At 34.7% G+C, this 12,802-nt stretch overlaps 1 protein-coding gene across 1 annotated transcript in view; it reads left to right on the forward strand.

The window, feature by feature from the left end:
• Nucleotides 1-37: 37 nt before the first annotated feature.
• The window catches only part of CENPP (centromere protein P), a 219,109-nt gene continuing 206,344 nt past the window's right edge, over nt 38-12,802 (forward strand). Inside the window, exon 1 of the mRNA XM_010974832.3 lies at nt 38-489. Coding sequence (XP_010973134.2) covers nt 266-489 — 224 coding nt within the window. The 5' untranslated portion in view covers nt 38-265. The remainder of the gene's footprint in view (nt 490-12,802) is intronic.

Raw genomic sequence — 12,802 nt, forward strand, 5'->3', positions numbered from 1 at the left:
GGCGGCGGAAGTGAGGGGGGAATTAAAATAAAGAGACTCACCCTTCACAAGTTCCCGGAACCTCCTCTTCTGTGACGTAAGCGTCCTGGTTGATCCATGGCGCCACCAGAGCAGGGTGGACAGCCGCGCCCCTGGGTTTCGGGTTGGAGGGAGTCCACTCTCTTGAAGAATGGGGACTGCTGGGGGACAGCTGTAGAAAAGTGCGCAGGCACGAAAACGGTCCCGCGATGCTGGCGAGCGCGGGTTATATGCGCGGGGATCGCGCATGGTTCCCTTGCCTCCCCCGCCGAGCTCCGCGATGGTTCCCGCCAGCAGCGCGGGCGGCTTGAAGGTGTCTGAAGGGGCGCGCCTGCTAAAGGCAGCTTCCAGTCGGGACCTCGCCATGGATTCTCTTCGTGCCGAGACCCGCGCCTTGGAAGCCGAAATCACGGCCTTGAGGCGGGCCTGCGTGGAGCTGCCGGATCCCGGGGCAGACACCACCCGAGTCCGGTACGTGGCCTTCCTCAGGCCTGGTGTGAAGGGTAAAAAAAATATCACTCCACTGCAGGCGCCAGGACATCCCCACAGACCTTTGCAGACTACCAGACGTGGGCTGGAACCCTTTTTCTGTCTGTAACTGCAGTGCTGGGAGAGATGAGCCCATGCATGGGCCCGGTTGTAAACGCATTACCGTATGTTAACTGATTTAATCGCAGTCATGGGAAAGATGTTTTCCTTGAAGTTCTCTTTCTCTTGCTGATAACTGTCAAGGTGGAAGTTTTGCTTATCGCTGTAGCAGCCTTGCCTAAATTTAGTGGGTCACAGCATAAAGTTGGGGTTTAATAACTTTGGTTTCATGGTATTTGTTTCACCTAACTATGGCAAATGATGCTGATTTTTCGTTTACGGTAGTGATATGAAATTTCCTTTGAGAAATAATTAGGTAAAAAGTAATTTGATAGAAAAATAGGTAATGTAGTCTATAGGAAAATTTGGCAAAAGCTGCGAAGGTGGTTGTCCATTGCCTGCAGATGGGGAAGCGTCCTTGTAAGGGAAGGGGAGAAACTGCCTGTCTAAAGGAGAGTGGAACCGTGTGCACTAATAGAAATAAATTCTATCTGCCACAGAGCAGTGGCATCTTAACGTCTTTGGCTTAACTAGTTATAGCCAGGGTCTGTCGATTGCTTACTAAGTACCAGACTGAGAAATGCAAAGGTCTTTATGTGCATCATCTCTTTTAATACCTATGACAAGCTGTTAACCTCGTTTTCAAGTTAGAGAAATTGAGGCTCAGAGAAGTTAAGTTGCTTGTCCAAGGTCTCAGGGAAAATAAGTGTCAGACCTGGACTGGAACCCAAGAATCAAACTTCAAAAGTCCAGACACTGCTTAACTGAAGAAGGAGAGAAAGAGCCTGTAACAGTTAATTATGTATTGTCTCAAACTTGCAAGCAGCTTGAAAGCAGAAACTGTCTTCAGATTTTAGTTAATACTGACTTGACATAGATGTGGAGAGAATGAGATTTTCCTGAAATAACTGGAAATGAGATGGTAGAATTTGAGAAATTAAAGAAAGTGATGCATGTTGGATGGGATCATGAAGGTAGAGGAGGCTGGACTAGTAATAGGGAAAGGGAAGCAGGTGAACAGGGAGCAAATATGTTCCTCCACAAGTGAAAGGGTAAATGTATTTTTGGAACCCTTGCTACTCCAGATGTGCTCCACAAACTGGAAGCATTAGTATCACTTAGGAGTTGACCAAAAATACAGATTTCAACCTAACCGTGACCTATTGAGTCAGAATCTGATTTTTAATAAGACCTCGATAATCTTATGCACATTTGGAAGTTTGAGAAGCACTGTAACAAAAGATGATTTCTTTACTGGCTACAGTATGTCATTTTTAGCTCAGGATACCATGTAGACTATTCATTGGGCCTCCTCAGTGATTAAATTGAGAAAGTCGGAAGAATCCAGACTGCGGAAGATAATGTCAATCCAGGGACTTTGAATTTAATGTAAAGTTTCTTTTCACTATGATGGAGAAGGAAGTGTAGGACATGTGTACCAAGCTTTTTTTTTTTTTTTTAAATCACAATAAATTACATATAATATAAATGTATTGTTTTAGCAATTTTTAAGTGTACATGTAAGTGATATTACATTCATAATATTGTGCATGTATTACCTCCATCTTTTCCCGTAACTCTTTACATTTTGTAAAACTAAAACTCTATATTCATTAAACAATAATTCCCATTCCCCAACTCCTTTAGCCCCTGGCGATCACCATTCTATTTTCTGTCTTGATGAATTTGACTTTAGGTACCTCATGTAAGTGGAATCATACATATTTATCTTTTTGTGACTGGCTCATTTCACTTAGCATAATATCCTTAAGGTTCATCTATATTATAGCATGTTGCAGAATTTCCTTCTTTTTTCAGGCTAAATAATATTTTCTTGTATACATATACCACATTTTACTTATCTGTTCATCTGTCAGTAGATACTTGCGTTGCTTCCATGTTTTAGCTATTGTGAATAGTGCTGGTATGAACATGTGTGTACAGATATTTCTTTGAGACCCTGCTTTGAATTCTTTGGATATATACCAAGCAGTGGAGTTGCTGGATCATATGTTAATTCTATTTTTAAATTTTCTGAGGAACCTCCATACTCTGTTCCATAGTGGTGGAACCATTTTATGATCCCACTGATAATCCACCAGTGTTCCAGATTCTCCACATCTTCACTGACACATCTCTTTTTTTGATAGTAGCTCTTCTAATGGGTAGGAGGTGGTGTCTAACTATAGTTTTGTTTTGCATTTCCCTAATGATTAGTGATGTTGAGTATCTTTTCATGTACTATCGACCATTTGTATATCTTCTTTGGAGAAATGTCTATTCAGGTCTTTTGCCCATTTTTGAATCAGGTTGTTTGGGTCTTTGAAGTTGAGTTTTAGGAGTTCTCTATATGTTTTGGATATTGATCCCTTATCATATCTATGATTAAAAATATTTTCCCCCATTCTGTGGGTTGCGTTTCTACTCTTTTAATAGTGTTTTTTGATGTACAATTTAAAATTTTTTTCATGAAGTTCAGTTTGTCTATTTTTTCTTTCATTATCCATGCTTTTGGTATCAGATATATCCATGAAATCATTGACAAATCAAATGTCGTGAAGCTTTTATCCTGTTTTTTAAGAGTTTCATTGTTCTAGGTCTTATGTTTACACCTTTGAAACAGTTTGAGTTAGTTTTTATATCTTAGGTAAGGATCCAGTTTCATTATTTTTCATGTGGATATCCAGTTTTCCCAGCATAATTTGAATGGTATTGGCACACTAGTCAAAAATCATTTGATCATTTGTGTGAGGGTTTATTTCTGGCTTCTGTATTCTATTCCATTCAGCTGTATGTCTGTCTTTATGCCAACACCACACTGTTTTGATGTCTGTACCTTTGACATCAGGCATTGCATTGAACCTGCTTTGGGCAATATTGACATTTTGATAACATTATCTTCTAATCCATGAACATGAGATGCGTTTCCGTTTATTTATGTCTTCTTTATTTTCTTTCATTGATGTTTTGTACTTTTCATTGGACAAGTCTTTTACCTTCTTGATGACAGTAATTCCCGTGTATTATATTCTGTTTTGATGGCATTGCAAGTGAAATTGTTGTTGTAATTTCCTTTACAGATTGTTCTTTGTTGAGGTGTAGAAATGCATCTGATTTTCATGTGATGACTTGATATCCTGCTCCTTTGCTGAATTCATTTATTAGTTCTACCAGGTTTTTTTTTTTTTTTGTAGAATCTTTAGGGTTTTATACGTACAAGATTATTCCACCTGGAAACAGATAATTTACTTCTTCCTTTCCAATTTGGATGCCTTTTGTTTCTTTTTCTTGCCTAATTGCTATACCTAGAATTTTCAGTACTATGTTGAGTTGAAGTGGTGAAAGCTGCATTCTTGTTCCTGATCTTACAGGAAAAGCTTTCAGTCTTTGACTGTGGATTATGATGTTTGCAGTGGGTTAATCACATATACTTTTTACTATGTGAGGTACTTCCTTTCTGTTCCTAGTTTTTTTAGTGTTTTGGTTTTTCTTTTTAAATGAAAAGGTGTTGAATTTTGTCAAATGCTTTTTCTGCACTAATTAAGATGGTTATGTGTTTTTTTTTCCTTCATTCTGTTAAAGTGGTCTATTTCATTGATTGAATTTCCTATGCTGAACTACAGGAATAAATCTCATTTGGTCATGATGTATAATCCTTTTAAAATACTGCTTAATTTGATTTGCTGCTGTTTTATTCAGGATTTTTACATCAGTGTTTATAAGCAATATTGGTCTATAGTTTTCTTGCAGTGTCTTTGTCTGGCTTTGGTATCAGGTTAATGCCAGCCTAATAGATTGAGTTACAAAGTGTTTGCTCCTCTTCAATTTTTTGGGGAAAGGTTGAGGATTGGTATTAGTTCTTTATGTTTGGTAGAATTCAACATTGAGGCCATCAGGTCCAGAGTGTTTCTGTATTGGGAGATTTTTACTTACTGATTCAATCTCCTCACTAGTTTTAGGTCTATTCTGATTTTTTTTTTTTTGGGGGGGGTTTCTTCATGATTTAATCTTTGGTTCTAGAAATCTGGCCATTTCAAGTAGGTTATCCGATTTATTATTGTACAGTTGTTCATAGTACTCTCAATGCTTTTTATTTTTACAGAAACCCCCTTTCATTTGGAATTTCAAAGGAATGCCCCCCTTTCATTTCTGATTTTAGTAATTTGAGCCATCAATTTTTTTTTTCAGTCCACCTAGCTAAGGGTTTGTTCAGTTTCATTTTGTTTCAAAGAGCCAATTTTTTGTTTCATTGATTTTCCCCTGTTAATGTCTATTTCATCGATCTTTGCTCTAATCTTTATCGTTTCCTTCCCTCTGCTAGCTTTGGGTTTAGTTCATTCTTTTTCTAGTTTCTTAAGTTTTACCACTAGGTTGTTGATGTGAGATCCTTCTTGTTTTTTACGTGTAAGTGTTTATAGCTGGAAGTGTCCTTAGCACTCCATTTGCTGTGTCTCCTAAGTTTTGATATGTTGTGTTTTCATTTTTATTGGTCTTTAAATATTTTCTTATTTCCGTTGTGATTTCTTCATTATTGGTTATTTTTAAATGTGCTGTTTAATTTCACAATTTCATGAATTTTTTAGTTTTCCTCTGTTACTGATTTCTAACTTCATCTCACTGTGGTTGGAGAAAATACTTTGTAGAATACCTGTGTTTTAAAATCCGCTGAAACTTAATTTGTTGCCCAATATATCATCTGATCTACCTTGGAAAATGTACCATTTGCACTTGACAATAATTTGTTTTCTCTTGTGTAGAGTATTCTGTATATTTTGTTAGAGTTAATTGGTGTATTGTGTTGTTTAAGTTCTTTATTGCTTACTTATGATCTACCTGGTGCTTCTTTCCATCATTCTAAGTGGGGGATTGAAGTCTCCAACTGTTATTTTGTTTTTATTGAGCTATATTTGACTTATAACATTTTATTTTCAGGTGTATGACATAATGATTTCACATTTGCATATACTAAAAGTGATCACAAGAAATTCTTAATACCCATCATCATACAAAATTTTTTTTGTGATGAGAACTTTGAAGACTTACTCTGTTAGTAACTTTCAAATATATAACACAGTTTTATTAATTATAGTTACTATGCTGTACATTAGATCCCCATGACTGATTTATTTTATAACTGGAGGTTTGTACCTTGTGACCACCTTCACTCACATCCTTCATCCCCCGACCCCCTGCCTCTGGCAACCGTGAATCTATTCTCTGTATCTATGAACTTGTTTTTTTCTTTGTTTTTGTTGTTTCTTAGATTCCACATATATGTGAGATCGCACAGTATTTGTCTTTCTCTGTCTGACTTACTTCATTTAGCATAATGCCCTCAAGGTCCATCCATGTTGTTGCAAATGGCAAGATTTATGGCTGAATAACATTCCATATGTGTGGCTTGGAATAATGCAATATCTTTTTGAGTTAGTGTTTCTGTTAGTTATCCTTTGGATAAATAACCAGCAGTAAAATTGCTTATCATATAGTAGTTCTATTTTTAACTTTCTGAGGAACCTCCATACTGTTTTCTGCAGTGCCTGCACTAGTTTATTTACATTGCTTCCAGGAATACACAGATTCTCATTTCTCCACATCCTCACCAACATTTGTTATTTCTTGCATTTTAATAATAACCATTCTAGCAGGTGTTAGGTTACATCTCATTGTGATTTTGATTGGCCTTCTGTATGTCTTCTTTGAAAAAATGTCTATTAAAATCCTTTGTGCATTTTTAAATCAGATTGTATATTTTAATTATTTTTTTTTGCTATTCATTTGTATGAGTTCTTTATACATTTTGGATATTGACCCCTTATGAAATATATGATTTGCAAATATTTTCTTTCACTCTATAAGTTGCCTTTTCCCTTTGTTGATTGTTTCATTTGCTTTCTAGAAGCTTTTTAATTTGATGTCATTCCACTTATTTTATTTTAGTTTATTTTAGCTTTTATTGCCTTAATTTTTGGTGGCAAATCCAAAAATTTTTGACAGGACTGATGTCAAGGAGCTTACTACCTATGTTTCCTTCTAGGAGTTTTATTGTTTGGGATCTTTAATCCATTTTAAGTTAACTTTAGTGTATTGTGTAAGATAGTGGTTCCGTTTCATTCTTTTGCTTGTGGCTGTCCAGTTTTCCCAAGCCATTTATTGAAGAAATTTCCCCATTGTGTATTCTTGGCTTCTTTGTCATAAATTAATTGACCATATGTAGTTTATTTCTGGGCTCCCTTTTCTGTTCTACTGATCTGTGTGTCTGTTTTTATGACTATACAATATTGTTTTGATTACTGTAGCTTTGTAATATAGTTTGAAATCAAGACATATGATGCCTCCAGGATTGTTCTTCTTTCTCAAGATTTCTTTGGCTATTCCAGGTCTTTTGTGGTTCCATACAAATATTAGAATTATTTTTTCTATTTCTGTGAAAAATGCTATTGGACTTTTGATAGAGATTTTATTGAATCTGGTGATTGCATTGGGTAGTATGGATATTTTAACAATATTAATTCTTCTTATCCAGGAGCATGAAATATATTTTCAAATATTAGTATTTCTTCAGTTTTTTTCATCAATGTCTTATAATTTTCAGTGTTCAGGTCTTTTACTCCTTTGTTAAATTTATTCCTAGGTATTTTATTCTTTCTGGTACAGTTATAAGTGGGATTGTTTTCTTATTTTCTTTTTCTGATATTTTGTTATTATGCATAGAAACACAACAGATTTTTGTATTGATTTTGTATCCTGCAACTTTACTGAGTTTTTTCTTTCTTTCTTTCTTCCTTCCTTCCTTCCTCTCTTTCTTCCTTCCTTCCTCTTCCTTCCTTCCTTCCTTTTCCTTTCTTTCTTTCTTTCTTTCTTTCTTTCTTTCTTTCTTTCTTTCTTTCTTTCTTTCTTTCTTTCTTTTCTTTTCTTTTCTTTTCTTTTCTTTTCTCTCTCTCTCTCTCTCTCTCTTTTCTTAACTAGTTTTAACAGTTTTATGGTAGAGTCTTTGGGGTTTCCTCTAAATAATATGTCATTTGCAAATTTGACTGATTTCTTCCTTTCTGATTTGAATGCCTTTTATTTCTTTTTCTTGTCTAATTGTTCTGGCTAAGACTTCCAATACTATGTTGAATAAATGAGGTTAAAGTGGGCATCCTTTGTCTTACTCCTGATCTCAGAGGAAAAACTTTCAGCTTTTCACTCTTAAGTATGATGTTAGTCTTGGACTCATCATATGCCTTTTATTATTTTCAAATATGTTCCCTCTGTAACCACTTTGTGGAGGTTTATCATAAATGGATGTTGAATTTTGTCAGACTGTTTTCTGCATCTATTGAGGTGATGATACGGTTTTTATCCTTAATTTTGTTCACAGAGTGTAGCACATTGATTTGCAGATTTGAACCATCCTTCCATTCCAGTGCTGAATCCCACTTGATCTTGATGTATATTCCTTAATGTATTGCTGAATTAGCTTTGCTAATGCTTTGTTGAAGGTTTTTTACGTTTATATTCTTCAGGGGTATATACCTTATAATTTTCTTGTAGTGTCCATGTCTGAGTTTGGTATCAGAGTAACAGTGGCCTCATAAAATGAGTTTGTAAGTCTTCCCTCTCTTCTGTTTTTTGCAAGAGTTTGGGATTGGTTTGCTTCTTTAAATATTTGGTAGAATTCACCAGTGAAGCCATCTGGTCCAGGACTTTTGTTTGTAGGTAGGATTTTAAATACTAATTCAAGCTCCTTATTAGTAGTTGGTCTGTTTAGATTTTCTCTCTCTCTTTTTTTCTTTTTTGTGATTCAGTCTTGTTTTATGTTTCTAGAAGTTTTTCAATTTTTTTCTAGATTGTCCAGTTTGTTGTCATATAATTTTTCATACTTTTCTTAGGATGTAAGTAGTTTCCTCTGTATTTCTGTGGTGTCAGTTATAACATCTCTTCTTTCATTTTGATTTTATTTGTGTTCTCTGTTTCTTTCTGATGATTCTAGCTAAAGTTTTGTCTGTTTAGTTCACCTTTTTAAAAAATCAGCTCTTGATTTCCTTGATTTTTTTCTATCACCTCTTTAGGCTGTATTTCATTTTTATCCCTTCTCTCATTTTTGATATTTCCCCCTACTAATTTTGGGCTTTATTTGTTCTTCTTTTTCTAGTTCCTTGAGATGTAAAGTTCAGTTTTTCATTTGAGATTTTATGTTGTTGCTTTTTTACATAGGCAGTTATTGCTATGAACTTTCGTCTGAAAACTGCTTTTGCTGTAGCCAATAGTTTGGTGTGTTTTATTTCTGTTTTCATTTGTCTTAAGGTTATTTTTTGACTTCTTTTTTGATTTTTCTTTTGACCCATTCAGTCATATTCAGTAGAATGTTGTTTCAGTCCTGCATATTTGTAAATTTGTCAATTTTCTAGTGTAATAGCATTGTGGTTGGAAAAGATGATTGATATAATTTCAGTCTTCTTAACTTTATTGAAACTTGTTTTGTGGCTTAACAGATAACCCATCCTGGAGAATGTGCTTTGTGCACTTGAGAGGAATGTGTACTTTCATTTGAGTGGAATGTTCTGTATATGTCTGTTAAGATCTTATGGTCTAAATGTGTTCTATGAGGCCATTGTTTCCTTAATTGCTTTTCTCTCTGGGTGATCTATATATTGATGTAAGTAGTGTACTAAAATCCTCTACTATTGTTGTATTGCTGTCTATTTCCTTCTTTGAGGTCTGTTAATATTTGTCTTATATATTTGGGTTCTCCTATATTGAGTGCATAAATATTTAATAATATGTCCTCTTGTTGCATTGACTTTATTATTATATAATGACCATCTTTGTCTCTTATTACAATCTTTGTCTTAAAGTCTTTTTTTTCCGATATAAATATGCTATTTTACCATTCTTTTAGCTTCCATTTGTATGAAATATCTTTTTCCATCCCTTTACTTTTCAGTGTGTGTGTCCTTGTATCTGAAGTGAGTATCTTATAGGCAGCATGTAAATGGGTCTCTTTTTAAATCTAGTCAACCAATCTGTATTTTTTGATTGGAAAATTTAGCCCATTTACATTTAAAGTAATTATTGATAGGTATGTACTTACTGCCATTTTATTGTTTTCTGAAAGTTTTGTAATTCCTATGTTTTGTTCTTCCTCTCTTGCTCTCTCCTTTTGTGATTTGTTGATTTTCTACAGTTATATGCTTAGATTCCATTGTTTTTATCTTTTATGTATCAGAGCTTTTTTGCTTTGTAGTTATCATGAGAATTGCATAAAACATGTTTATAATGATCTGTTTTAAGTTGGTGATAACTTACGTTCTTACACATTCTGAAGCTCTGTATTTTTACTCCCTCTCCCCAATGTTTTATGTTTTTGATGTCATAACTTATATCTTCTTATATTGTGTATACCATAACAAAGTATATAGTTATAGTTATTTTACTACTTTTGCTTTTTAACATTTGTATTAGCTTTTTAGTGATTAACCCACCACCATTGCACCATTGGATTATTCTGAATTCTTCAATATACTTACCTTTACCAGTGAGAATTACACTTTCATGTTTCCTGCTACTACTTAGTGACTTTTTGCTTCAGGGTAGAGAAGTTTTTTATAACATTTCTTGTAAGGCCTATCTGGTAGTGATGAACTCCTTTAGCTTTTGTTTGTCTGGAAAACTATGTCTGCTTCAATTCTGAAGGAGAGCTCTGCCAGTAGGATATTATTGGTTGGCAGTTTTTGTCTGTTAGCCCTTGAGTATATCATACCACTTCCTTCTGGCCTGCAAAGTTTGGGCTGAAAAATCTGATAGTATTTTGGGGTTCCCTTCTGTTGAACTTTTGGTATTTTAATTTTAATGTATCTTGATGTAGATCTCTTTGGGTTTCTCTTATTTGGTACTTTGTACTCTTCCTGTATCTGATGTCTGTTTCTTTCCCCAGATCTGTCACTATTTCTTCATATAAGTTTTCTGCTCCTTTCTTTTGCTCCTTTCCTTCTGGGACCCCTATAATTTGAATGTTGGTCCATTTGCCCCATAAGTCTATTTAGCTATTTTAGCTTCTTTTCATTTCATTTCATTTTCCTTTTTGCTGCTCTGATTGGATAACTTCACCGATCTTTGTTACTGCTTCATTTAGTCTGATGTTGAACCCCTCTAGTAATTATTTCAGTTCAGTTATTGTTATCTTCAGGTCCATGACTTCTATTTTTTTTTTCACTTTTATTCACTTAATGAAAAGTATAATACTAAAAAACAAAAAATTTAAAAACACTAACAAAAGTAGCACAGAAATTTCTAAAATTCACTGAAATACTAAATACAGGACTGTAGAAATCAACAAAACAGAATAATACAACAAATGATGTTTATACTAGAAATGTACAAGTGATTCAACATTGAGAAATTTATTATAATAATTTCGTGGCCACAGACTAAAGAATAAAACTGCTATTTTAAACTTTTTAATAGATTCCAAATAACATTTCATAAAATGCAGCTATGTTTCTTTTAAGAACACACATGTGTACAACATAGTAATTTAGGAAGAGACAGATTAAATTGTGGAAAAGGAGAAAAGAATGGAAAACATTAGAGGCTTACTACATGCCCTATTTTCATCATTTATAAACATAATTCTGTGAATTTTAGCCAATGCAATAAATTTTTTGAAATGACTAACATTTTAAAAGCCCTTACTATATATGCTAGAAAGTGTTCTAAATACTTAACAAATATTAACTCATTTAAACTTCGTAACAATCCTAGGGAATATTAACTACTATCATTCTTATTTTACAGATTAGGAAGCTGAAGTCTAGAGAAGTTAAGTAACTTGGCTAAGGGCTCATAGTTAATCAGTGGTAGAGCTGAATAAGCACTGGAGTAGTTTAGCTCATGAACCTTTAATTTAATTTTAAAAACTTTTATTAATTTAAATATGTTTTTAAATTGAATTATAGTCAGTTTACAATGTTGTGTCAATTTCTGATGTACAGTATAAAAATTGAAGATGAAATTTTAAAATACCTTGAGACAAATGACAATCAAAACACAACCACACAAAACCTATGGGTTGCAGCAAAAGCAGTCCTAAGAGGGAAGTTCATAGTGATATAGGCCTTCCTCAAAAAGCAGGAACAATCTCAAATAAACAGCCTAACCTACCACCTAAAAGAATTAGAAAAGGAAAACCTAAAGTCAGCAGAAGGAAAGAGATAATAAAGATCAGGGAGGTAATAAATAGAGATTAAAAAACAATAGAAAAAATCAATCAAACCAAGAGCTGGTTTTTTGAAAGAGTAAACAAAACCAACAAGCCTCTGGCCAGGCTCACCAAGAAGAGAGGATACAAATAAACAAAGTAAGAAATGAAAATGAAGAAAATTACAACAAATACCACAGAAAAACAAAAAACCGTAAGAGTATACTATGAACAACTGTATGGTAACAAATTGGACAACCTAGAAGAAATGATACTTTCTTATAGTTTCTGTCCCTTTGTTGACATTCTCATTTTGTTCATCCATTGTTCTCCTGAGCTCTGTGAGCATCTTTATGATCATTATTTTAAACGACTTAAAAGGTAAACCATTTATCTGTATTTCATTAAGGTGTTTTCTTCAAGTTTTATCTTATTCTTTCATTTGGAACATATTCCTGTATTTGTTCATACTCTTGACTCTCTGTGTTGGTTTCTGTGTATTAAATAAAACAACCCTCTCTTGCAGTCTTGAAGGAGTGACCTCGTATGGTAGATGAAACTTATCATTCAACCCTGCCCTTGGTCTTGGTTTTCTCTCAAACCTTGGCGTTGTCCAAGCAGCGTACATTTTCTTAGTTGCTCTCAACAGTTGAGGGTATGCCCAAGACTTGCCAGTGTCCCAGAGGGGAGGTTCTCAGTCAACAGATAGATTCACCCTGATTGGAGACAATTCCCTCAGGGAGGAGCCTTTAAAGTATCCAAATATACCTCTTTCAAGGAAAATTGGGAGATGGGTGTTTTTGTCTGCTCCTTCTGCCCCGAGGCTTTGTGATAGCCAAGTAAGAAGTGTTTCTTTGCTATTTTTCTGCTGAAGTTATGAACACAAGCCCTGCTGGCCACCATAGCCAGGCTATGAATGGATGTCTCCTCTGGATGACATTCACCATAGTGAGGATGAACAAGCCCCTATCTTGGGGACACTGATGACTTGGGCCTGGCCAGAGGGAGGGCATG

The sequence above is a fragment of the Camelus dromedarius genome, chromosome 10 (assembly GCF_036321535.1).
Source record: "Camelus dromedarius isolate mCamDro1 chromosome 10, mCamDro1.pat, whole genome shotgun sequence".
Lineage (NCBI taxonomy): Eukaryota > Metazoa > Chordata > Mammalia > Artiodactyla > Camelidae > Camelus > Camelus dromedarius.